The sequence below is a fragment of the Podospora bellae-mahoneyi genome, chromosome 7 (genome assembly GCF_035222275.1).
Source record: "Podospora bellae-mahoneyi strain CBS 112042 chromosome 7, whole genome shotgun sequence".
NCBI lineage: Eukaryota > Fungi > Ascomycota > Sordariomycetes > Sordariales > Podosporaceae > Podospora > Podospora bellae-mahoneyi.
The window spans coordinates 1,559,407-1,583,489 of NC_085886.1; the positions used below are offsets into that span (position 1 = coordinate 1,559,407).

Below are 24,083 nucleotides of genomic sequence, written 5' to 3' on the forward strand. Positions count from 1 at the left end.
TTTCATGCTCTCGAGCCATGGAAGCAGGGCGTTAGAGGTTCTGGCATTTTCAGGGTTCAACAAAGCGGGAAGCGAATCGAACATTTTCCTTTGCATGGGGACTTGGGGGCTTTTTCACATTCAATGTATGTAGAGCGTCAACACAGGCATTTGCATGGGAGAGAGAGGGTGGGGAAATAAACAACATTTGATCATTATCCATTTCATTCATTTGTGTTTAGTTTTGCAGCATGCCTTCCTTCTATCCACCTCTTTTCTCTCTTTGATCTTTCTCTCTCCAGTAATTATCCAACCACGATGTTCAAGGCTGTCCCAAAGCATAAGGCTCATACTACTACTTCCCGATGGTCAAGAACAACCTATCCCCCACGTCTCCCATGCCTGGTTTGAGCATGCCACGTTCGGTGAGCTCGGCATCCAACCCGGCAAGCCAGATCTCTGTCCCCTCTGGCCATTCGTTCGCCGCTAGTTCGACGCCTGGCTTGGCTCCTAGGATGGATAGGACGAGAATACGCTTTGTACCCCATTCCTTTAGGGTCTGGATCGCGGCTGCGGAAGTCCCGCCGGTGGCGATGACGGGGTCGAGGACGATGGTGAGGTCGGGGGTTTTTTCGGAGGAGGAGGAGGAGAGGTGGTTGGGGAGGTTGTTGTAGTATTCTACCGGTAGGAGGGTGGAAGGTTCCCGGAAGAGGCCGAGGTGGTGGATTGGTGGGGGATGGGGTAAGAGGGAAGAGAGGGGGTCGACCATGGAGAGGCCGGAGCGGAGGATTGGGACGAGGGAGATGGTTGAGGGGGAGAGGTGGGTTGTTGGGTAGGTGAAGCCTAGGGGGGTTGTGTCCTGGTGGTCGGGTGATGGTTAGTTAGGGTATGGGAAAAGGGGAAAGGGGAAAGGGGAAAGGGGAAAGGGGAGGGGAGGGCGTACTGTTGGGCCTGGGGAGCTGGTGAGGGCGCTGGCGAGGGCTTCGGTGCCGAGGATTAGGGTTATTTCGTTGATGAGGGTTTTGACGTCGCGGGCGGTGGTGGAGGCGGAGCGGAGTTGGGAGAGTTTGGCTTGGAGGCAGGGGTGGGTGGAAATGTGGACGTTGGGGGGGAGGGAGGACATCGTGATGATGGTGATGGTGATGGTGGTGGTGGTGTGGTTGGGTTGGACAAGCAGAGTACACGACAACACAGAAGACGGACTCGAGATTATGGGATTAGAAAACAGAAGATCTTTTTGTTTGGAAGAATGAGGAGAAGATAGCTGACCGCGGATCCGGGACTGGAACGGGCAGGTGTCTGGTTTAACTACCTGGTATATCTTAGGTCTGATGCAAACGGCCGTCCGTCTTCCCACACACGCCGGGCCGGGAATTGGATACCAAGGGTTCCTTTTTCATGCTACGCAAAGCGAGAGGGTCGTGCCCGAGCTTGATTCGCTGTTTTCTGTATGCCTGGTGAGGTATGCCAACATGGGTTACTACCCCGTCCGCGCCTCCGAGACAAGAGATGGCAAGCTGTTGGGCAATATTGAAAGGCCCAGCGAATCGGGTACTGGCCTGTGACGACTTTGGCTCCGAGCTGCGATAGCGGTGTCTCTGTCACGGACAGTTGTCGGCTTGGAAGCTAGACCTTGAAAGGGCTCTGTACCTGCCTCGTGACAGATGATCGGTGTGAGAACCGGGTGCTGGCGGGAGTCCAGGAAGGAATGGCGGGGCAGCTCAGGCAGCTCCCGCATCCATGGATGCCGATATGATAACAGCTGCCGATAGCACTAGCAGGGGTACTTCTTGGAAGGCGGCCATTTCCGAATCCGGAGTTTTCCTGGCATCTGATTGCACCTTCTCATCTTGAAATTCATTGCAAAAAAAAAAAAAAAAAAAAATCGACTGAACCACGTTCCGCACCAAAGGTGACACGCCATGGTTCGAAACACTTGACTCAGAGAGAGACTTGTGGTCACGGGGAGTTAGATCCCGGTGGACTAGTACAAGGTCACGTCACACAATGACATTGCAACCAGCAGATAGGGTCGCCTACAATCATGACTTAACTCCTGTCGAAGACGCAGGCATTGAGGGCCACTTTCAACAACTCCCTGGGCCTTCACGCCCACGACAGACACCTCACACCAAGTCCTCTTATTCACAAGAAGCTAGGGCTGCTCGACGCGCCTCAGCAGCATCCCGCGCCGAGTATGACGTCCCGGATACATATGAAAATTTGGGAGAGACAGCCAACATCCCACCTGTTCAGAACCCGGACGAGGAATCAGTTCATCGATACGAGACACTCGAGCAAGAAAGAGCCAGAGAACAAAGCTATGCTCGTGACCGCCGACGCCCGGATGAGGATCCTGCAACAAGGGCAGCAGTACAAGCAGAAGAAAAAGCCGAAGCAGCAAGCTACCCTGTGTCCAAAAAAGAAACTCAATTCTACACCCTTTCCTACTTGATCTTTTTCTCCATCTTTGGGACACTGGCCAGGCTTGGGCTCCAGGCGATCACCATCTATTCCGGAACACCCATCATCTTCACCTCTGTCTGGCCCAACTTTGCTGGCAGCGTGGTTATGGGTTTCCTAGCCGAAGATAGAATGCTATTCCGGCAAGAATGGGCCAGTCCCTCATCAAACGGAGCCGATACCGAACGTGGCAGTGTGTCAGTTGACTCGAAGGGCGCGAGAAAAGCGCACCTTGCCATCAAGAAGACTATTCCGCTGTACATTGGTCTCGCCACGGGTTTCTGCGGATCCTTTACGTCTTTCTCTGCCTTTATGAGAGACGTATTTCTTGCGGTCTCAAACGATTTACCTGCGACCAATGCCCCCAACAGGAGCGGAGGCCATACTTTTCTCGCATTTATCGCCATCCCTCTGATCACCATTTCCATGTCTCTGGCGGGCCTCTTTTTTGGGGCACACATGGCTATTTTTCTTGAGCCATATACGCCATCACTGCCTTTTCTCTTTACTAGTAAAATTCTGGACCGTTTAATTGTTCTGCTCGGCTGGGGTTGCTGGCTAGGAGCGATCATAATGTCTATTTTCCCGCCGCATGACAGTTGGCGAGGCACAGCCACCTTTGCGCTGGTATTCGCGCCATTGGGTTGCCTCCTCCGGTTCTATATCTCGCTGCGGCTCAACAGTCGTGCGCCTAGTTTCCCCTTGGGGACGTTTGCTGTTAACATATTCGGGACGGCTGTACTGGGAATGTCATGGGACCTGGTTCATCTGCCGGTAGGGGGAGTCATCGGGCGTCAGGTGCTGCAAGGAATACAGGACGGATTCTGTGGGTGCTTGACGACTGTCTCGACATGGGTTGCGGAGCTGGCAGTATTAGGGAGGAGACATGCGTATATATATGGCGCGGGAAGTGTAGGTACGGGACTGGTGATGCTGGTGGCCATAATGGGAGGTTTGAGATGGGGTGATGGTTGGAATCCGCTGGTCTCTACACATTAGAATATGTGCGGTGCTGTATCATATAGAAACAGTCTGCCAAGGTGTCTGTTCGTAGACGTGGTGGTGACAACCCCTGAATGGCCCCTGAGCAAGGATTATGGCATACGGAACCCTAACCCCAGATATCTGTTGCCCCTCCTTCACTTGTGTCTCAGCTCGTCGCCTCTCGACCCCGCAGCGCCACAGTGAGAGCAAGAGTCATCCAGACCACGGGAGCAACCAGCTCCGAAGCTGAAGCATCATAAGAAAGAGCAAACCCGGAGTAGAGGGTCAAAGTCAGCACAATCGCAACAGCGCCTTTCGTCCTACAACACCGTCCGAAGTTTTCCCGGTTCTGGACATAGGGACCGTGACTCACCCCACTCTCTTCACGCCAGAGACAGAGAGAGACCTGCAGGTCCCAGACGGCAGCCCAAAATCAACCCCTCTATCAACTGAAGTCGATTCACACGACCCCTCGATAATACCCCGAGACCAACAGACAAAATGGCTGCCCCACGAAAACCAACGCTCCCCGTTCCCGGCAAGGAGAACATTCTCATCACGAGTGCTCTGCCCTATGTGAACAACGTTCCGCATCTCGGCAACATCATTGGCAGTGTTTTGGTAATGAATTTTCTCTCCCATCAGGTGTTTCAAAACCTGGCCCTGCGAGTCAGGCTCATATATTGTTGATGAAGACTTTCGACACCCAGCCACTAACACCATCACCCATCTAGTCGGCCGACGTCTTTGCTCGCTTCTGCAGGGCTAGAGGTCTGCCAACCATCTACATTTGCGGTTCCGACGAGTACGGGACCGCAACAGAGACAAAGGCGCTTTCGGAGGGTGTGGATCCTGCGACTCTTTGCGCCAAGTATCACGCGATTCACAAGGAGATCTACGACTGGTTCCGGATCGACTTTGACACCTTTGGTCGCACGCCCACAGATGAGCACACTGAAATCGTGCAGTCTGTCTTCAAGCACCTGTGGAACAATGGCTACATTGAGCAGCGCGAGACCACTCAGGCATACTGCCCCGAGCACGAGTCCTTCCTGGCTGATCGTTATGTAGAGGGAGAGTGCTCTCTGTGCCATGACAAGGGTGCTCGTGGTGACCAGTGCGATGCCTGCGGTAACTTGCTCGATCCTATGGAGCCCGATCTTGATGCTTCTGGCAACCAGGAGACCAAGGCTACCGGGTGGCTTATCAACCCCAAGTGCAAGCTTGACGGCACGACTCCTATCAAGCGTCAAACCAAGCATCTTTACCTTCGGTTAGATGCCCTTCAGGGAGAAATTGAGACGTGGATTGCTTCAGCCAAGAAGGACTGGAGTGCCAACTGTACCTCGATTACCTATTCATGGCTCGACCAAGGCCTCAAGCCTCGCGGCATCACTCGTGATCTCAAGTGGGGTGTACCAAGTATGTCGAAAGCTAAGATATCATGAAAACAAGATGCTAACAGTTTCTTTTAGTTCCCACTGGTCTCGACGGTCTTTCTGAAGAGGACTTTGCCAAGAAGGTGTTTTATGTGTGGTTTGACGCCTGCAGTATGTCTCTTCTGTTGAAGACAACATGTTTGAAATACTGACCCGACTAGTCGGTTATCCATCAATTACCAAGACATTTACCGATGCTGGGAACCCGAGCGGCACCAACTGGGAGAAGTGGTGGAAGAACCCTGAGGAGGTGTCTCTCTACCAATTCATGGGCAAGGACAACGTGCCGTGAGTTCTGTTGCTTTGCAAAACTATAAGCACCTGTGAGCTAACATTTGAACTCTAGCTTCCACACCATCATCTGGCCTGCGTCGCAGATCGGCTCCAAGGAAAACTGGACCAAGGTCAAGACCTTGTCCACCACCGAATACTTGAACTATGAGGGCGGCAAGTTCAGCAAGTCCAAGGGTGTTGGTGTCTTTGGTAACAATGCTCGGGATACTGGTATTGATCCTGATATCTGGAGATTCTACCTTCTCTCCAGACGCCCAGAGACCAGTGATTCAGAGTTCAAGTGGGAGTAAGTTCTATGAAATCCCAAGTTTTGATTGTTTGGCCTGAAGCTGACGTTTTCAAAGAGAATTTGTTGACGTCAACAACAACGACCTTCTCAAGAACCTCGGCAACCTTTGCCAGCGTGTCATCAAGTTCACTCAGGCCAAGATGGGCAGCGTGGTTCCCGATTTTGACCTTTCCAAGTTCCCTGCTCTCCAGCAGCACAAGGATGAAGTTAACAAGCTTCTCCATGAGTACAACACTACTCTCAGGGGCCTCAAGCTTAGACACGGTCTCTCGGTCATCATGGCGTATGTTCTCCTCTGTAGAGCATGATGTGTGGATTTCATTCTAACATTCGGTGACTAGTATCTCTGGTCTTGGTAACAAGCTTCTTCAAGACAACAAGCTCGGCAACCAGCTCATTGCTGAGGAGCCTGAGCGCTGCAATGCAGTCATCGGTATCGCTCTGAACCACATTCACCTCCTTGCCAACGTATTGGCTCCTTATATGCCCGGCAAATCCCAGGCTATCCTCAAGCAGCTTGGTTTCGACGGCGAGGGCCAGACCGCCAGCATCCCCGATGTCTGGGAGGCTGATGCTATCAAGCCCGGCCACAAGCTTGGCGAGCCCGAGCTATTGTTTGCTACCATCCCAGCGGCCAAGATTGAGGAGTGGCGCGATGCTTTCGGTGGTGAGGAGCTTCGGAAGATCAAGGAGGCCGAAGCTAAGAAGGCTGCCGAGAAGAAGCTCGCGAGGGAGAAGGAGAAGGAGAAAAAGAAACTCAAGAAGGAGAAGGAGAGAGCCGAGAAGGAGGCTGCTGCTGCCGCTTCTGGTCAGGCTGCTGCTCCCATTGCTGCTGGGGAAACCACAACGCTGCCACTTCGTCCTGCGCCTGCAAAGGCCACAGTGGAGGAGCCTGCACCAAAGAACTGAGTGACTGATAATGGGTATGGATAATGACCGGGACGATAAAAAGGCGTGTTAGATAGATTTCTTGGTAGCGACCCAGCCGGTTATGATGTACGGTTTTCTGTACCAACCTTGACATGTCCAATGTGATGATGTACGACTCTAACCCTAACCCAAACTCTTTATCTGAGTGAATTCACTTGACAGAAACATACATCATCACCTTCCATGGCCACCAAAATTACACCAAAATATCATCAGATCCCACCAACAAACAAACAAGAAAATGCCACCACCATCAGAAAAGGACAACACACCGGTCTCGAAGCCAAACCCACCACCAGACTACTTCCCCACCCCGCTGCCTCAATCCATCCGTTCCGACATCCTCACCTGGCGCTTCCCCAGGCCGTTCCACCAGCTCACCTTGACCGGCCGCTCCCGCGCAGCATGGCACACCTCGTTTGTGATTCCCGAGCTGAATCTTCTTCTCGATGCTGGGCTGGTGGTGGGGGCTCACCGACCTAAGCATGTCTTTCTCACTCATGGACATTCCGACCACTGCCTGCTCACCCCTGCCTTCTTGAGGGCCGATCCCCCTCACACCCCGCCGTTGCTGTACTGCCCGGAGGAGATGGCCAGGCCGCTGGAGCAGTTCCTGCAGGGGAGCCAGCTGTTGAACAAGGGGTTTACTGGGTTTGGGGAGGGCGAGGGGGAGTGCAGGTTGGGGAGGTTGGGGAGGTACACCATCACGACGATGAAGCCGGGGGAGGAAACGGGGTTGAGGTATGTGAAGGGGCAGAGGTGGAAGGCCACGGCTGTGAGGTGTGACCATACTGTGGCCAGTATTGGTTACGTCTTTTCCACCACGACGAGCAAGCTGAAACCTGAGTACCAGGGCTTGAAGGGGGAGGAGATCAAGAGGTTGAGGACGGAAGGGGTGGAGATCACGGGGGAGGTGGAGCAGCCTGTTTTTGCTTTCATGGGGGACACGACTGCTGCGGTGTATGAGGAGGGGGGGGAGATGGATGGGTTTTTGAAACGGGGGGTCAGGGTTGTGATTACGGAGTGCAGTTTTTTGAGAGAGAGCCGGGAGCATAGGGAGCAGGCGGATAAGACGAAGCACACCATGTGGAGTGATTTGGAAAGGGTGGTGAGAAGGTGGCCTGGGGTGGTTTGGGTGGTGATGCATTTTAGTTTGAGGTATGAGGAGGGGGATGTGGTGAGTTTTTTTGGGGAGATGGAGGAGAGGCCGGGGAACTTGGTGGTTTGGGCTGACGGGGGGGTTGGGATGGGGGAGGGGAGGTAGAAGGGTGCACATAGACATAGATTGGGGGGGGCTGCTAGGTTTGGAATGGAGTAGTTGATGGGTGCAGTGTTACTACTCGGTCCACATTATCTTTCGAAGCCTCTCCTTTTCTTCCTCGCCGCCAAAGATGACGTCGATGCCTTTTCGGGCGAGGTTGCATATCTCCCGACGGCCCAGGCCAAAGTGTTTGGCCACCAGGGCGTATTCGTTGGACAGTGGGCTGCCAAAGACGCCCACGTCGTCGGTCTATCCATGTCGTCTGTCAGCGGTTCAATCTCCAGCTCTTTTTGTTCCAACACTTACACCTAAAACAACAACCACCTCCTCCACCTTCCACCACTCCCCAAAGTGACTATTTTCCCCGTCAGCGTCTCGTCTCTTCTCTCTTTCTCAAAGAAAACTCACTGCCCCTCAAACCCCCCACGAACCATACCAGCATGAACATTACAACTCAGACACAACTCCAACCCCACCCCCCTCCTCTCCCTCACTTTCTGCTTAACCCCCTCGCCCAAATGAATCACATGTCCCAACCTCTCCGGCCTCCAGCCCAGCAGCAAGTCCAACTCCTCCTCCGTCCCAGAAACCTCGGCCTCGGCAAAATGAAGCGTGACCTTCAACCCTTCCTTTTCCGCCTGTCGGAACACAGGCGTGAAAGATCTGAGGTTGTCAACCACAGCGGGATCCCCACACAGATCGATCCCCACCACGCCCCTCCCCTTAAACTGCCTGCAGAGCTCTAGCACCTCCTCCGCTTGGGCAAGGGTGTTCCTCCGGTCGACTGAGAGGATCAGCTTTGTCCGGAGGGTGCACCCTTCCCCGGCCTCGAATTCGGCGATGCAGCCGAGGATGGTCTGGACGTAGAGGTGCTTGGTGATGTTGGCGGAAGGGATGGCGCGGGGTGTGGTGCGGAGTTCGAGGTAGACGACGCCGTCGGACTGGAAGTCGCGGAGGACGGAGAGGGTGGAGTGGCGGAGGGAGGGGAGGTCGGAGATGAGGGTGTAGATGTAGGAGGTGAAGAGGGGGAAGAAGGTTTGGAGGTCGTAGTCGTGTTTGCCTGGGGGCATTTCGACCAGGGGGTCGGGGAGGGAGGAGGAGGAGGAGGAGGATGGCTTTTGGGACCAGATTTCGTGGAGGGTTTGGCGGGAGATGGAGCCGGAGAGGTGGGCGTGGAGCTGGGGGTTGTTTGTTAGTGGATGGTTGGGACTGATGGGGTTGATGGGGGGAGGGGGGGCTACCTCTATTTTGGGGAGGGAGATGAAGTCCATCTTGTGAGAGTTTGGGGGGGAGGGGTTGTTGTGGAAGTCACTGAGGCTGCTCAAAGTTGGATATGGGACAGGCTGTGCTGTCCAAGAGGGTGAGGTGCTTTTGAACGTCAGGCATTAATTGGGTTGATTGTTGATTCTGTTGAGCAGTGTCACTATATTATGCGTGCATTATTACCTAGGTTGCTGCCCACGGCGTGGTAGGTGAAGTTATCACGAGTTCAACATCAAGGTCGGTGCCAAGCCAGGTACACAATGATCAGCAGCAGCGCCTCCGCTCTCAGCGGCCCCGTACGGATCCCGGGTGGTGCCGAGCGGGTGGTGATTCCGTGACGGGTGCCACATTTGGAGGAATGCCGATCTCTCTATAACATTATGCAGCTTTATGTGCCAACTGCCAGCCGGCACTTTCTTGACATTATACAAAAGTTCCCTTGTACACTGCAGCATGTCGAAAGAGTTCAAAAGGACCGAGGGAAGAAATCGAAGAGCACCCGGTAATGACTCGCCAAGAGATGCCAACAAGACCAGACAGCGCCGGTAGGCCGAGTGAGGTGAGGCATCATGGGCATATCGAGAGGTGGCAGTGGCAGAAAAGTTATTTGACCGAGAAAGGCAGGCTGGGAGAAGCCCGGATGTTGCAATCCCCATTCCCCACGGCCAATGTTAAACCGCGTGCGCCACGACTTTGCATTGGGGATGGCCAGGGTAGATTATCAAGCAACCAGCAAAAGCCCCTTTTCCATCGTCCATGCGCGGGTTGGGTGACTCGGGCGCTCGGAGGAGAGGGACAGTTATCCTGTCGATTGACTTGATTGGCGTAGAGTTGGGGGCACAGCATTATCTGGGTGGGTTAGGAACAAAACTCACTGTGTTCCAGATGATCATATCTCTATCTGTAGAAAATTGAAGTTCAAAGAGAGAAAAGAGGACCTTACAAGCAGATTGGAAATGGCCCGTGCACAGCAAATGTCCGGCTGCAGGAGAAAGCCCAAGTCGGTGCATGGGCCCCACCAGGACAGAGCTCCCCTTCTCCTTGTCGCTCGTTCGATCCCGCAGCTTAGGTTCCTCCACCCAGTCCACCTTTAATTCAAAGCCTGCAGTTCGCGCCGGGTGATCGAGAGAGAGAGAGCTACCGACCGGCACTGGCATTGCTACCGATACAGAGATATTGTTCTTTGTAAATACCGTCCGGCCGGATGCCTGGTGTTGTTGCTGCTGCTGCTGCTACTGCTGCTGCTGCTCTGCCGTGCATGTCGCTTCCAAAAGCTCCCGCTGATTACATTGCAAGATACCACTGGCTGCTGCTGCCGCTGCACTGGGCGGACACTGGACCCGAATGCACCTCGCTTGGCTCCGTGGTCAAAAGACTTCAAAATACCTATGGAGTAGTATACCAAAATCTACCTGCAATACCTAGACTCCTGGCCAATGATAGAAGCAGTGTCTGATTACAACTGATATCCATTTCTATCATCAGTCTTCAACAACGTCCGTGGCCAGTGCGGTCTGCAGTGCAGTCAGTTCCAGCACCACGGCGCTGTGCAAGGGTGTCGATTCACCCACCACTGCCCCCCTTCCCAATCCAGACACGACTAGGTTGCGCTGGGTAATAATCGCAAAACTGGCCGGTCACCCTCCCGTCCGCCAGCCAGCCGAGAGCTGCCCTTCTTTTTTTTCTTCCTCTCCCTCCTTTTCCTGCCCCCGACCTCCATTGTTGACCAAACTTGACAATTTTCTATTCTCTGGAAGGGAATCTCGCGAATTGCAACCCCAGTGTTGCGATCGGTAGTCTTGTCTTGTCTTGTCTTGTCTTGTCTGCTCTGCTCTGCTCTGCTCTGCTTGGGCCTCCCTTCTTGCTCGCCTCTCCCCCCCCTCTCTCCACTTGCTTTCCGATAGTCATTTCATTCAGCACCGTCGGGCCCTTGCCTAGCTGTTTTACTGGCCCGGCATACCCACCCCTGGAGCTCGCATTCTTCCCCAAGAGAACTCCTGCATCCATTCAACCACACCCTAACCTCCAAACTAGCACCTGCTGTCTCAATCCTGCCGACATCGACAATCGTCGTCGACTGCCACCACCCGCGCGCGCCCATTCGTCAATCGGCCCCCCGCCCCATTGCAGAGACGATTGACCACCACCGCAAAGCACCGCAGAGATGGATCCAGGCCGACCGAACGATGTATCGCCCGAGGCGATGCAGGCACGCATCCAGCAGGCGCGTCGCGAGGCTGAGACTCTCAAGGACAGAATCAAGAGAAAGAAGGAGGAGCTGGCCGACACGACGCGTGAGTAAATGAATGACATTTTGTTCATCCGTCGCCCATTGATTGCCGACTGTGTCCCCCGACACCGTCGCCGCCATCGCCGCGCCCCCCTTTGTGCGATTGAATGAACTGCTGCTTACGCCATCATGTTTGCCATCTCTAGTCCGCGCCGTCGCCGCCCAGGCCCACGAGCAGATCCCAAAGAACCAGCTGATGAGGACGAAGAGGACACTGAAGGGCCATCTCGCAAAGATCTACGCGATGCACTGGTCGACCGACCGAAGACACCTCGTTTCTGCTTCACAAGACGGCAAGCTCATCATCTGGGACGCCTACACAACAAACAAGGTGCACGCCATCCCCCTCCGATCATCATGGGTCATGACCTGCGCCTACGCCCCGAGCGGCAATTACGTCGCCTGCGGTGGTCTCGACAACATCTGCTCCATCTACAACCTCAACCAGAGCCGTGACGGGCCCACGCGCGTCGCCAGGGAACTGTCGGGCCACGCCGGCTATCTTTCCTGCTGCCGTTTCATCAACGACCGGAGCATCCTCACCTCGTCGGGCGACATGACTTGCATGAAGTGGGACATCGAGACGGGCACAAAGGTGGTCGAATTCGCCGACCACTTGGGAGATGTCATGAGCATCAGCTTGAACCCAACAAACCAAAACACTTTCATCTCGGGTGCCTGCGACGCCTTCGCTAAGCTTTGGGATATCCGCGCCGGCAAGGCCGTGCAGACGTTTGCCGGTCACGAGTCCGACATCAACGCCATCCAGTTTTTCCCCGATGGCCACTCTTTTGTAACAGGTTCCGATGATGCCACCTGCCGATTATTCGACATCCGTGCCGACAGGGAATTGAACTTTTATGGGGTGAGCAGCGAACCCTGTCTTGTCTGAATTTGCAACTTATCAATACTAATGTGGCTTGATAGTCCGAGTCGATCCTGTGCGGTATCACCTCGGTGGCCACCTCTGTATCTGGCAGGCTGCTGTTTGCTGGTTATGATGATTTCGAGTGCAAGGTAGGACAGACTGAAAAAGAAAAAGAAAAAAATTCCCCTGCGTGCGCAAAGTTTGTGAGGCTAACCGTCGGTAATAAGGTTTGGGATGTTACCCGGGGTGAAAAGGTTGGCTCTCTCGTAGGCCACGAAAACCGTGTCAGCTGCTTGGGAGTTTCCAACGACGGTATAAGTTTGTGTACCGGTTCATGGGACGCTTTCGTAAGACCTCACCTCTTCCGATCTTCCGGATCTGTGACACCATGTCTTTTCAACAAAATACTAACAACCGCAACAGCTCAAGGTTTGGGCCTACTAGAAGCCCAACCGTGTGATGCCGATAAACGAACTGTCCTCCCATATGGATACCCGACCCCCGCCAATGAGCCGCCTAAAAGAAGAGAGGATTAATCCAGTGCCCCTATTATGTTGTTCCTAATTCAATCTGTCGGCACACGCCCTTTTTTTAATCACACCGATCCGGCGTGGACTGCACAGGACGAAGTCACGATATTACCCCCCCCCTGCGCTTTTCATTTTTCTTTTGGCCACACAACGACACAATAACAACAACAACAACAACAACAACAACAACAACAACAACAACAACAACAACAACAACAACAACAACTCGCCCTCGCTCACTCACACACATATACATACACAGCACGAAAGTCTCGGTTGTCCACCTATTCTAGTGTGTTTTTGGGTGGTATAAACTGGGTTTCTTCTCATTTAATTGGCTCCTGGCTTTTATGTTTTATTGCGGTGCGGGGGTTAAATGTTTGTTTTATTGCAAAAAAAAAGATCTTTTTTTTTGCTCTTGACGGAACTAACTTGAGGGCCCGAGGGACAGGATTTTATAGGTAGGGAGGGAGGGGAGATAGGAAGGGAACGGGGTTGGGGGAGTGGTGGTGTTAAAGAACGAAGGAAGGAAGGGGGAGAAGTTGAGAGTGGTGGTGTTTGGGATGGGTTATGGTGTGGGGGAAAAAGAAGAACTTTTTGTCGTTGGTGGGAGGGGGGGAATCCCCAAGGGTGTTTTTTTCCTGATTATCTTTTTATTTTTCTTATTTTTGTTGGTCTTTTTTTATCTTACAACTTACTGTGTCCCCTTTCTTCTACAACTTTGCTAACTAACCACACTTAACACATTACCACCACTTGATATTCTCTTGCACCATAGTTCTTGGCGGGGTTTGTTCTTTTTTTTTTTTTTGTAAACTTTTTTGTTTTGTTTGAGTTTTGTATGGGGAGGATTGGGGGAGGGGGCGGGAGAAGGGAGGAGGGCGTGAAGAGGAAACGTGGTGGGCGCGGAATGGGTGGGATTGTAGTAGATCAATGGATGTTTTAAACTAATGATGGGTTGATGCGTATGAAGTTGTGTGTGCTGATGCTTACATTCGGGAAAGCACTGTGGTTGTCTTTTTCACTCTGGCGTAAACGTTCTGGAAACCTGGTGGGTAAGTACTACGAACATTTTCGCCATAAAAGTGCAGTCTGATGGGGAGGAGCAGAGATACTAGTTCAACAACACTCCCAGGACGTCGTTCTAGATGAGAGAGACGAAAGGGAGAGAGTTGATGTTGGCGAGATCCTGTGAGCATGGACAACAAACCACAAAACAAACGGAGTAAAGGAAGAAAAAGCAAAAGAGGGACGAGTGTTTGATCGGCAACAACCTGTCCTGTGTTTTATAGCACCATCCCACTGTTTAGTCCAGTATGCCTAGGTATGAAGGGTGGTGAATGCTGGACTGATACGGTCCCCTCCACCAGGATAATAATGAGGAGATAGCAATGAAACAATAACTGAATCTCTTGGAGGATTATGACTTCCGACGGGGGGTATCGTTGGATATCTACCTACCTTGCTTATCAAGCTCGTTTTCCCCTGCTGGGTCCAATACCTAACTAGATGCATAAAGCCCTGAGATTTCAGTCATTTCTGGTAGAGGATTTATCTACTTGTTATTTTCAGTATTTCTTTTCTGGCAACAGGAGACTGTGTGTTAGGGTCTATGTCTTGGCGTTGTGCTTCAACGGATCTCTAGCTTTATGCTCAATTCACAACTCTTTCGAGATATTGAGCGCCTTTCCAGATCGTTCAACGTCTCCTGGGGACATATTAGCTCTCTTGTAATAACTACTCGAACAATGCGTACCGTAGTCACCTAGGTACCTAGGTACCCTGGTATGGTTATCAATTATCTACTTGCTTTGCCGTACCACCATTCTTGACCAAATTGTAGTTGAGTATTCGACTCGGGAGATCCCAGCCTCGCTCTGCGTAAACACTGGGCTTGTCAATGCAGAAGGTAAACGAAGCCCACGAGATATACCTATGGCTCGTTGTATGGTAGTAATAAGCTGGCCATCGATTTTGTGGTGGTGCTTTAATGTCGTGCTTTCACCAGCTTGAGGCACTTGAATATAGAACTAGCTTGTAACCATCTTTGGAAGTTAGACCGAGGTGCCTGCATAGATCTGACCAAGCTCGTACGAATGTTTGCTGGGAATATTGAAACGATGGTACGGGGCCTTGAGGTGCTGGGGCAAGACGGGCATTAGGACAAGCCCATGACCTCATATTATTTGGCGATGTGGAAGTCTTTTATGGGATATAATGACTCTGTGATAAGAAGATTGCCAACTACTTGAGATTGTTTACTTTCTGTGCTTACACATGAGAGTGGAAACTAAGCCATGGAAGAATACTTGGTCTTAATGCGGTCTTATTAGAGGCGATGTACTTTTGCGAAATAACTGCCACTGGCTTGGATGCTTCAGCATAGGGTGTGCAGTTCCTGGTCAGCCGTTATCAGGGTGTCCCAGCCTAGGAATAGATCTCTTCCAAGACACGGCGTTCACCGATGGCAAACTTGATTTAAACAGCTCAAGAACCTGATCGTTCTTGCGAGCTGGCTGATGTCATGTGGGGCCATGTCTATCCTTCATGCCTTGATGTTCTTCCGCGACGAAGATCCTGCCCGAGGTCCATGGAGAGAGGTATCTGACGCCCGCCCAACTGTTTGAGATAAACTCAAGGAAACGATACTGTAGATCGGCGCTTTACAGTCCCTATTGTCATGATGCAGGTGGTTTGGGTATGACTAACACGGACTGGGAGAACGAACCGTGTTAAGTTGTCCCGTTCTTGAGATTTTCAGGATCATGCACTACATATACCACAAGAAGCCTGAGCGTCGGGACTCGACAGACATCTACCAACCTTCTCGCCGTGTCCGGCATGTGCGCTGAGCACATTCATCCGTAGGACCGCAGAATCCAATAACTCCTTTTAGATACAGGGAAGGTAACATAATCCTTATGCAGGTACTATCGAGACGTGCTTAGGCCCGGTGCGGAACCATACGGGCGGTGACGCTCAGGGCCACGGCATCGGTGGTCTCGGAGGCTTCACGTCTCGAAATGGAAGGCTTCTGGAAGGAAAGGAAAAATTCAGACAGGGTGGAAACACGCTAAACTTGATTTCTGGATAAACCCCACTCTCCTGCATCGTGCGGACTGGGGTCTGGGGAAACAAGGGCAAGCAAAAAAAGTGAAACACAGCATGAAACGTGTGCGATGGAGATCTGGCCAGGAACAGGACGTTGATCTGATTTTGCCGGCTACCGATGGCGAAGAGTTCGTACTCGGCGCCGAGATCTTGCCTCGTATGAGATCATTCATTCGGCTGATGAGGAAGCAAACTGTTGGGCAGTGAGTACTGTTATAGTGAACATGACGTTTGATTTGGTTGTTCGAGGAACCATAGAGCCTTGAACAGTGTTCTTCCGTGTTTGATGTATTGTATGGAGCACAGGAGGAGGATTCAGGATCCTCGCCCTCGGGTTCTTCTTGAGGGAGTGTGGAAATAATATGCATGAAGCTCAGGCTCAGCAATGCAGAAATTTCCCATAGATCGGAAATCTTTGAATGCCGTCGAAATGGCTGGAGATCCTCGGCCTGGGGTCGCACGTTCTGGCCTTACACACTAACCTCCACGAGGGTGGTTTGTTCTGCCGAAAGATGCTGCGCTTTGCTCCCCCACCCCCTCAATTCAAGTCACTAGCAATGTGCTTCTCACCGACTCGTTACTTGTAGGCGAGGCCGGTACGTTCTCCATATCGCCAATGCTCGATTGGCCGCTTGAAACAGGAACCAAGAGGGCTGAAGATGCTTGAACTCTTACATATAATAGCGATTATCTAAGATTATCTAACAGCTCCATCTTGCTCTGAATCAGAACTCACAAACAATTGTTGTTGGCCCTTGGCCGTTCAACCTTCAACGTCGTGCCCCTCCAAGCCTCTCTCACGCCACGTTTGTAAAATTCCGCGCCGTCAAGCAAATCTCCCGTGGGAAGAGATTGAGAGGCTGGAATGAGGTGTAGCTGAATCCTCGAAATCCTTTTTCGTCCTTTCTCGTTGGGCTGTCAATCCCTGTCGACCACGCGACGAGTGCAGGGCGCAAGGCCCGTGCAGCCCCTGCCTCAACCCCTTGCCGATCCCACTTGTGAGGTGGTTCCCACTTCCAGCAACCGCTGATGTTTGCCCAGCCTTTGAGCATCTTTCCCTTCTCCCGTCGCCTTCTGGAACTCTCGCTGCCTGCTTTTTCTGACACGGCGCACCCTCTCACCCTCCACTCCAGTGACCGATCCCACTCTCGGCATCCATTGCCTCCCATCCTGACGTTGCATTCGGCCGCCGCGTGGTTTGATACCCAGAAACTATCATCTGCAACCGGCTATTCTACCCCCAGCGAACTGGCCTTCCCATCACACGACCCTGTTTTTCGCCCATAGCATTCAAGAACACAGTCACACAAACTTCCCGTGCCGTGATAGGATATTCGATTAGGGACACCGCGGCCCCTGTCGAATACCGGACTCGCCGTACACAGCAGCCGCCTGCCCTACCTGTCAACACGCAGTCCTTCCCGCTCCCCTGAAACCTGGCCGTCATTGCTCAGGCTGTCCCGAATATTAATTCACCACACCCCGCGCTCACACGTCCTTCGCTCCCCCCCTTCTAGCCCACCATGTCGAACCCTACACCGGCCCAAGAAGAATTCGCTACCTTTCTCGACAAGAATAGTCGTGATTCACTGGACGGAATACACCCCGAAGACAGAGCGAGTGCTGCTAGAGAGGCAGCTGACCACAGCGAAGACGAGGAGGAGCAGTATCGCGCTCAGAAAATCGACGAAGCCATGAGGATGCCTACTATGGACTCTCGCACAGCGTTGCGCCTCCCACCAACGTCGTTCGACGACGGCCATTCTACTGGTGTGAAGGGTGTGATTGCCGACGCAAGATCATACGAGAATGCGCGGCAACGGACCTGGGAGGATAAGGCGCGCACTGTTCGCCGAAGTGTCTTTGGTCTCGAAGGAGGCAGGCACAGCGGGACCGACAGCGACGCAAGCGGAGCTGAGGACGCCGATGAGGAAGAGTTCTTGAATCGCTGGCGGGAAAGCAGAAAGAGAGAGCTGGAGGAGGAGAGCAGGAATCCTGTCCGGAACAGGAGGACAAGCCCAAGCGTCAGGATGTATGGCCGTTTCGAGGAGGTTGATGCTCTTGGCTATCTGGACTCGATAGAAAAGGTTGGGAGGGAAACGGTTGTTGTGGTGTTTGTCTATGACCATCAGGTTTGTTTGAGCCGTCCTCGTGCTGGATAAAAGCTTGTGCTAACTCGATAACTAGAGCGAAGTATCAGCGGCAATCGAATCAGCCCTCGTCCCCCTCGTCTCAACACATCCCACTGTTCGGTTTGTCAAAGTACACTACGAGGAAATCGAATTCGACAACGCCGGTGTACCGGCGGTGCTGGCCTACCGCAACCAAGGCGACCTTTTTGCGAACCTGACTGGCATACTGGAGTTGATCCCAGATGAGGATGACTTCGACACGGATGCCCTCAAGAGGATCTTTACCAAGCACAACATTTTGTGATTGCGTCTGGGCAGGTTTTCTTTTGTATGGTTTCCAGTTCGGTGTTGACACTGGGTCACGGTTTGCATGTTCATGTCTGGGTCACTTGGAAAATCCAAATCAGGGAAAGGGTTGAGAGGCTTTTATTTTCACTTGGTGGCTGGGGCCACCTCAGAGGCGCGCCCGTCTTTTACTCTTACTGGTTTACACATAACGGTCATGTTGGGAAGATGCGAGATATTATGAGATGACTACCAAAGATACCACGACCTCGAGGCTCCCCTTCAGGGTCGATCTTTTGCAAAATGATGGAATGGCATTTTTCAGTTTGGGTTAAACTTCTTGCATTAGTCTCTTGGTCTCTCTGTATTTGAGCTGCTGTATTACTAGGAAGCGGGAGCGCCAGCAGGTCTCGCTGTGTGCAAGCGGATAGGCGCAATCAGGTTGTATCACATATTGAAACTGAGGAACATTATCACCTTCACCATTCGCCTCCACCACCACCACCCCGCATCAGTACTGTACTGTGATTCCCCTCATTGCCATCTAACGTGATGCCAAGGTGTGATGTGGGGATGGGAGATTGATGTTGATAACGATGACGGTGGAGCGCTCGGTATGAACTGATATGACGGCAGGGAGCAATCAACCGCGCTCATGAAAGTCGTGCCCGAGCATTGAAGTCGACGGAAAGGAGTGATGATTCATCTCCACTGAGTGATTTGTTGCCTGTGGCGTCAAATTCGATATCTGGCGAGCCTGTGATCCGGACACGACGGTCTGGCTTGGGGTTGACCTCGAATTTAGCTTTGGTTGGGTGAGGATTCGGCCCCACTGTCTGCGGTCATAGTGGGGACAACCATCGTGGAGCTTCTATCCCGGAGGGGGTCGTGTAAGTCGGTAGTTCAAAGAGCGAGAATGCATCTCTTGGTAGGGATTTTGATTGCAGACTCGTCGTAAACAGAGGACCTTAAAAAGACAAACAGAACTCTCAACAATATTTGCCGCCTCATGGTGAGAATTTGGAGCCTTGGACATGTCCAGCACCCGACATGCTCCCCGTACCTTATTCCCTGAGCTTGGTCAAACCCCGCAGTGGGTTAACAGCTCGATGAGGGGCAGGCCGCGTCTTGTGATAGCCAGCGGCACCTCAACTTATAGGTAGGCTCCAACCCAGAGCAGTCTCGGGACAAGGACGAATTATGCAGCCTGAGGTGTAGGCACAGCTTATCTTCTCCTCATCTACCCATCCATTCTGGGCTATCCCACTCTGTCCCACGTTGTCGAGAGACCTGCGTTTGCTCTCCTCCACTCTCCCACTTCATCACCTGCCTCCTTCCATACCACACACACTCTCTCTCACTCTCTGCTTCCCCCATATAACAGCAGCCGAATGCGACTTGTTGCTTTCGACTGGCGACCCGGACCAACACGCCTTGACTAGTCGTGTCGTGCTGTCCGTTTTCATTCGACTTCATTGTCGTCCTGACAGCTGCCACCAGATCCCCCGGAGCTCATTCACAGGCTGACACGACTTGCCTCCTTCCCCACCTCGCAGCCCAGTGTAAGGCAGCTCTGGCCCGGGGCGCAGGCAGAAACCCAAACTGCGAACCGCAACAAAGTCTGGCTTTTTAGTGCCCCCAAGGAACCTGGAAAGAGCAAGGTGAAAGGAAACCGCAGTGTTGAATCAAAAGTTAGTTTAATTCACGCGTCTGAATTTTGGGACGTCAAGTGGCCTTTTTCTTTCACGCCCGGCCCAGTTTCAGTCACCCACTCTCCGCCGTGTTCCGAGTGCTTCCTTGCCTGCCCTATTACTCTGCTTCACTTTCCTTCCTTCCGCATTGGACGCTCCCCCACCTTGAGCCTCGCCTCCCATACCCTGCCTGCCTGCCCCTCCCTCACTACACATCACCAACACTTACTTCAACTTCAACTTTTGGTCGGCTCTCAGTTTGCCTTCCTCGCTTGTTTTGTTTGCCTCGACTGTCCCCGCCAGCAGTCTCGGGTTCGGACGTCGGGTTATGACATTACCTGTGCAGGCTGACACACATCGTTCATGATGGAACAGCAGACCATCGAATTCCCCCCATTTAACCCCGCCGTTGGCACCGAGACCAGAGACAACACTCGACCTATCTTCAACACTTGCAGTTCTACGCCAGACGACGACCTCACACCATCGTCGCCGGCTCTTCGGTTCCCCAAACCTCAAGGCAGTCAAGATCTTGCCAACTGGATTTCCAGGAGCTCGCCCGACATCATGAAGGCAACCGCTTTAGAGCCGACCAATCTGGCCGACTCGGCCTATGAGATAATCAACCCCGCCGACACCACCGATTCCGAGAGCCAAGATGGCCGCTTGACCGAATCCACAAGCTCTCTCTGCGCTGGTCGGTCTGACGACGTCCATAGCTTGGGCGGCTCGGACCACCATTATACGAGCGAGTCCGATGGTGAAGTGGAGGAGGAAGAAGATGTTGACGATGAAGAAGACGACGAGGAGGTCGGTAATTCTTCACATGCTTCCTCGATCAGGTATACGGATGAGGCGCTGGGGAACCCTTCTACACAGCTCCCCGCATCTGCACTGGAGTGTGGCTCGTCCTCTGAGGGGTCTGGTGTTGTCGTGCGGGCAATCGAGTTTCAGGAGGACGATGGTGACGAGCCTCTGATGCTCGAGAAGATCTCGGCGAAGCATGCCGTGCGGGACTATAATGAGGACGACTCGGCCTCTCTGGCAGCTCAACTAGATTTGTCGCAACAGCCCAAGCGCCTTGTGGCCACTATTCGTCAGACTATGTCCCAGGCTCACCTTTCGACCAAGAAACCCCTTCGTGTCCTCTATGTGGGCCGACCTGAGGCTCAACGGGCTATCGTGCTCAAGACTTGCAATGCTATTTGGGCCTCCCCCAGTACCAGCGACGAGGATCAGGATCACAGCAACCAAGACAGGGAAGGAGTCTACAATATTGTGCCCATTTCGTCTTTCGGTTCCTCACCCGAGCTTGATCTCATGCACGCCTCGCCGTGTCAAATCAAAGTCGAGCACTGCACATCAGCTGAAGAGGTCATCTACGAGGGATCCTCGTTCCCCCCAGACACAGTGTACACCATTACCGTGGAGCACGACAAGGTATACACGTCCATATCCTCACCTGGCGGCAATGTCATCCAGCCTAGATACATTCTGCCACACATCGCCTTCTTTTATTGCAGCCAGAAAGACGACGCCGAGGCGGAGCGGACAAGAGACGCTGCTTGGAACTTCTTGAGGCGCCACCGCGTCCCGTCCATTTTTATCTCGGAAGCGCAGGACTTTGCCAAGTGCAACAAGGGCAGTTGGAATGATTATGTGAACGAGCATGCTATCCATCTTTGCTTGGAGTCTCGAGACCCCGACAGGCCACTGGCCCCCCTTCGCTTCCCCATTGACCTTGGATCCTTCAACGATATCGACGCTCGCCAAATGAACCGCAACTTGGCCTATCTCACCGGACTGTCGGAGCCAGAGGAGGAATCGTTCATTGAAGTCGAGACACCCAAGAAGAAGAACATGCCCCGGCTACAGATTGTGGAGGCTCTTGATGCAGCCAGGGATAGCTGGGCAAAGTTCGTGGAGCGCGGTGGTCCTCAACGTCTTCTTCCTTTCCTCGTGCCCCTCTTTCTGGCTCTCTTCTCCCCCTACCTCATGTCACTTTTTGCTCGGGACCCATCGTCATCTGTCGCCCCATCCACACAAGTGCCACTTGCTGCCAACCTTGGCTCTACCCCAGTTTGCGCGGCTAGCCCCTTGTCGACAACGAGCATTTCAGCTGGCGTGTTAACAACTACCAAGACAGTTGTCGTTAGCCTCACGGAGACCAGGACTGTCGAAATCAGTCAAACAGCACCACTAACTAGTTCTTTGGCGTCTGCTCTCTCCTATGCTGGCCTCTTGTCTGACCGGTCACTGGCTCCCGCTCAACCGGAGCCGCAAAAGCAGGAGACGAAGAAGCCAGTTCCTGTCAAGAATATTGCGCTTTCCGCCAGCATTGCCGGTGCCAGCGAGATTTTGGTGGGTGTTCCTTCGAATCACAAGGCTCGCCGCCTACTGCCAAATGGCATCAACCTCAATGTGTGCCGCGGCGGTGTCTGTCTTGAGAAAGACATCAGCTCCGTGGACCAAGGCCTCCTCATCAAGCTTCAACCAAAGGATGCCTGGGGCGCGGTCAATGTGACCATCGTCTCCACTCGGAAGCCTAAGATCAATGAAACCTTTGAGGTTGATTTGGGGAAGACTGGTATGACGAACGCATTTGGGGCGGGCTTGCACATGTTGCAGGACGTGATGAAGAAGGTGTCCTCCGGTGTGGATGGTGCGACATCCCAGGTGGGCGAGGGAGCCGTCGCCAATGCTTTTAAGCATGCTTTGGAGGCTGGCAAATCTGCTGGGAGCTGGGCAAAGGAGCAGCTTACTTGGTCAGCAGGACAGCTCCAGGAACATGCCGAGTTGTCTGTCCTCCAAGCTCAAATCCGGTCGAAGCTTCTCTGGCTCAAGGCGCAGGGGAAGATGGAGGAACACGATGCCTACCAGCGAAACGCAACTCGCTTTCTCAAGATGAGGCAGGACGAGCTGGCTAAGGTCCAGGCCTTTGAGAAGGGCGGGTCTGGTACGGAAGTCTGTGGCAAGTCCTGGTTGCCTTTCAAGAGACGTTGTCAGACGGCAGGTCACATGGCTAAGGACATCAACCGGGCCAACGGGTGGATGAAGAAGATTATGCGTTGAATAATAATATGGGAAGTTATTTTGTTTTTGTGTTTTTATTTTTTTGGCTCGCGATGGGACCGGCTGGGGCTACAGGACGGTAAACGGATAGGGAGGAACATTGGCCTACCACCGGGCATATCGATATGGCATGGGAAACCAAACAGCTGGCGGTGAAGGGTTATTTGGGACGGGCGTTTTGAGGCTGCGTTGGTTTTTGATTTGTAGTTGGTTTGGCTATGCTTATGGACTTCACACTGTGTTTTACTTTTGTCTTTTTTTTCTATTTCTACGTGGCCAGAGAGATAATGGAAAGCCATGATGATGATATCAGACAGCTTGCTTGCTTTGGCAGCTCATAGACCAATGCGTTGTTGTTGTCTTATACCACACGTGGAAATGCAGTGTACTTGTAAGCTTTTGATTGTAAGATGGGTAGTGAAGTGAGTTGGGCATGGTGTCAGGCTGTTGATTGTGAATATTTGACTGGGCAACTTTGATATGCTCTTTGATAGATGGATCAAATGCCGGATTCAGGGGCGGCCTCAGGGGCTGTCGTCGTTGGGCTGGAACTCGGAACTTGTGCCAAGAGGTATATCATGGCCCCACCCTTCACTGACGCACAGGCCTTCACCATGATGAAGCCTAACCTGCATTTTGAACCAAGCAATTGCTACCCAATCAGCAGGTGAAAGCCCCACCCTTGTGAGAGGGGGAGGGGCAACAATCATCATCTTTCGGTTGGGTTCCATCTTTCCCAACCCCACGCTTGCCTGCTGCCTCGCACTGTTGCTGTGACTGTGACTGACTGAACTGACTGAGCCTGAAGAGAGAGCTGCTCCAGCGGTCACTCTACCTGTCCCTCCCCAAGCTAAATTTACTAAAAAACTTATCCACTTATTTCCTTTCTGGACGGGCAACAGCCACCCACTTCTACCATTAACATCCTAAAAAGTCCACTCCAGCACCACCCCATCACATCACACCTCTCTCTCTCTTTCACTCTCTCTCGCGCGCGCGTCTTGTGCAAAGCAGCTCGCGGATACCCAACATCTGGTACGTACACACATTTTCCATTGCTCCTCCTTTATTTTGGTGTCGAAGGTCTTTGCCAGCATGAGAATGGGCCTTATCGACACGGCGGCATTGAGCGATCCAATGAATCTGGTGTTGCTTATGGAAAATCGACCCCGCCTTGTTGCAAGATCGTGCGCGCCTTCGAT

At 52.7% G+C, this 24,083-nt stretch overlaps 8 protein-coding genes across 8 annotated transcripts; 6 read left to right on the forward strand and 2 right to left on the reverse strand.

The window, feature by feature from the left end:
* Nucleotides 1–105: 105 nt before the first annotated feature.
* Nucleotides 106–2,100, reverse strand: QC761_706520 (uncharacterized protein). The gene is made up of 2 exons (XM_062882204.1): nt 923–2,100; nt 106–838 (listed from the first exon to the last, which is right to left on the reverse strand). Exons 1-2 carry the CDS (start codon nt 1,100–1,102, stop codon nt 335–337), a joined length of 684 nt encoding a protein of 227 aa, XP_062728219.1. The 5' UTR covers nt 1,103–2,100; the 3' UTR covers nt 106–334.
* On the forward strand, nt 1,987–3,441 carry QC761_706530 (uncharacterized protein; the record flags this gene model as incomplete). Its single annotated transcript, XM_062882205.1, has 1 exon — nt 1,987–3,441. One exon carries the CDS (start codon nt 1,987–1,989, stop codon nt 3,439–3,441), a length of 1,455 nt encoding a protein of 484 aa, XP_062728220.1.
* Nucleotides 3,442–3,927: 486 nt separating this feature from the next.
* Nucleotides 3,928–6,357, forward strand: QC761_706540 (uncharacterized protein; the record flags this gene model as incomplete). Its single annotated transcript, XM_062882206.1, has 7 exons — nt 3,928–4,047; nt 4,161–4,848; nt 4,902–4,976; nt 5,027–5,153; nt 5,212–5,445; nt 5,504–5,731; nt 5,790–6,357. 7 exons carry the CDS (start codon nt 3,928–3,930, stop codon nt 6,355–6,357), a joined length of 2,040 nt encoding a protein of 679 aa, XP_062728221.1.
* A 113-nt stretch (nt 6,358–6,470) lies between these two features.
* QC761_706550 (uncharacterized protein) lies at nt 6,471–7,642 on the forward strand (the record flags this gene model as incomplete). Its single annotated transcript, XM_062882207.1, has 2 exons — nt 6,471–6,487; nt 6,595–7,642. The coding sequence occupies 2 exons, from the start codon at nt 6,471–6,473 to the stop codon at nt 7,640–7,642; spliced, it is 1,065 nt and encodes a 354-aa protein (XP_062728222.1).
* On the reverse strand, nt 7,629–12,273 carry QC761_706560 (uncharacterized protein). Its single transcript, XM_062882208.1, is given in 5 exon segments — nt 7,629–7,888; nt 7,946–7,994; nt 8,048–8,817; nt 8,881–10,128; nt 10,138–12,273. Coding segments are annotated over 4 exon segments (1,023 nt in total). The 5' UTR covers nt 8,911–10,128; nt 10,138–12,273; the 3' UTR covers nt 7,629–7,714.
* Nucleotides 10,206–13,067, forward strand: STE4 (G protein subunit beta). Its single transcript, XM_062882209.1, has 5 exons — nt 10,206–11,196; nt 11,339–12,057; nt 12,120–12,407; nt 12,484–12,779; nt 12,816–13,067. Exons 1-4 carry the CDS (start codon nt 11,067–11,069, stop codon nt 12,502–12,504), a joined length of 1,158 nt encoding a protein of 385 aa, XP_062728224.1. The 5' UTR covers nt 10,206–11,066; the 3' UTR covers nt 12,505–12,779; nt 12,816–13,067.
* A 3,105-nt stretch (nt 13,068–16,172) lies between these two features.
* QC761_706580 (uncharacterized protein) lies at nt 16,173–18,728 on the forward strand. The gene is made up of 2 exons (XM_062882210.1): nt 16,173–17,833; nt 17,889–18,728. The coding sequence occupies exons 1-2, from the start codon at nt 17,225–17,227 to the stop codon at nt 18,135–18,137; spliced, it is 858 nt and encodes a 285-aa protein (XP_062728225.1). The 5' UTR covers nt 16,173–17,224; the 3' UTR covers nt 18,138–18,728.
* Nucleotides 18,729–19,152: 424 nt separating this feature from the next.
* QC761_706590 (uncharacterized protein) lies at nt 19,153–22,881 on the forward strand (the record flags this gene model as incomplete). The annotated part of the gene is made up of 3 exons (XM_062882211.1): nt 19,153–19,277; nt 19,680–19,809; nt 20,185–22,881. 3 exons carry the CDS (start codon nt 19,153–19,155, stop codon nt 22,879–22,881), a joined length of 2,952 nt encoding a protein of 983 aa, XP_062728226.1.
* Nucleotides 22,882–24,083: the final 1,202 nt, after the last annotated feature.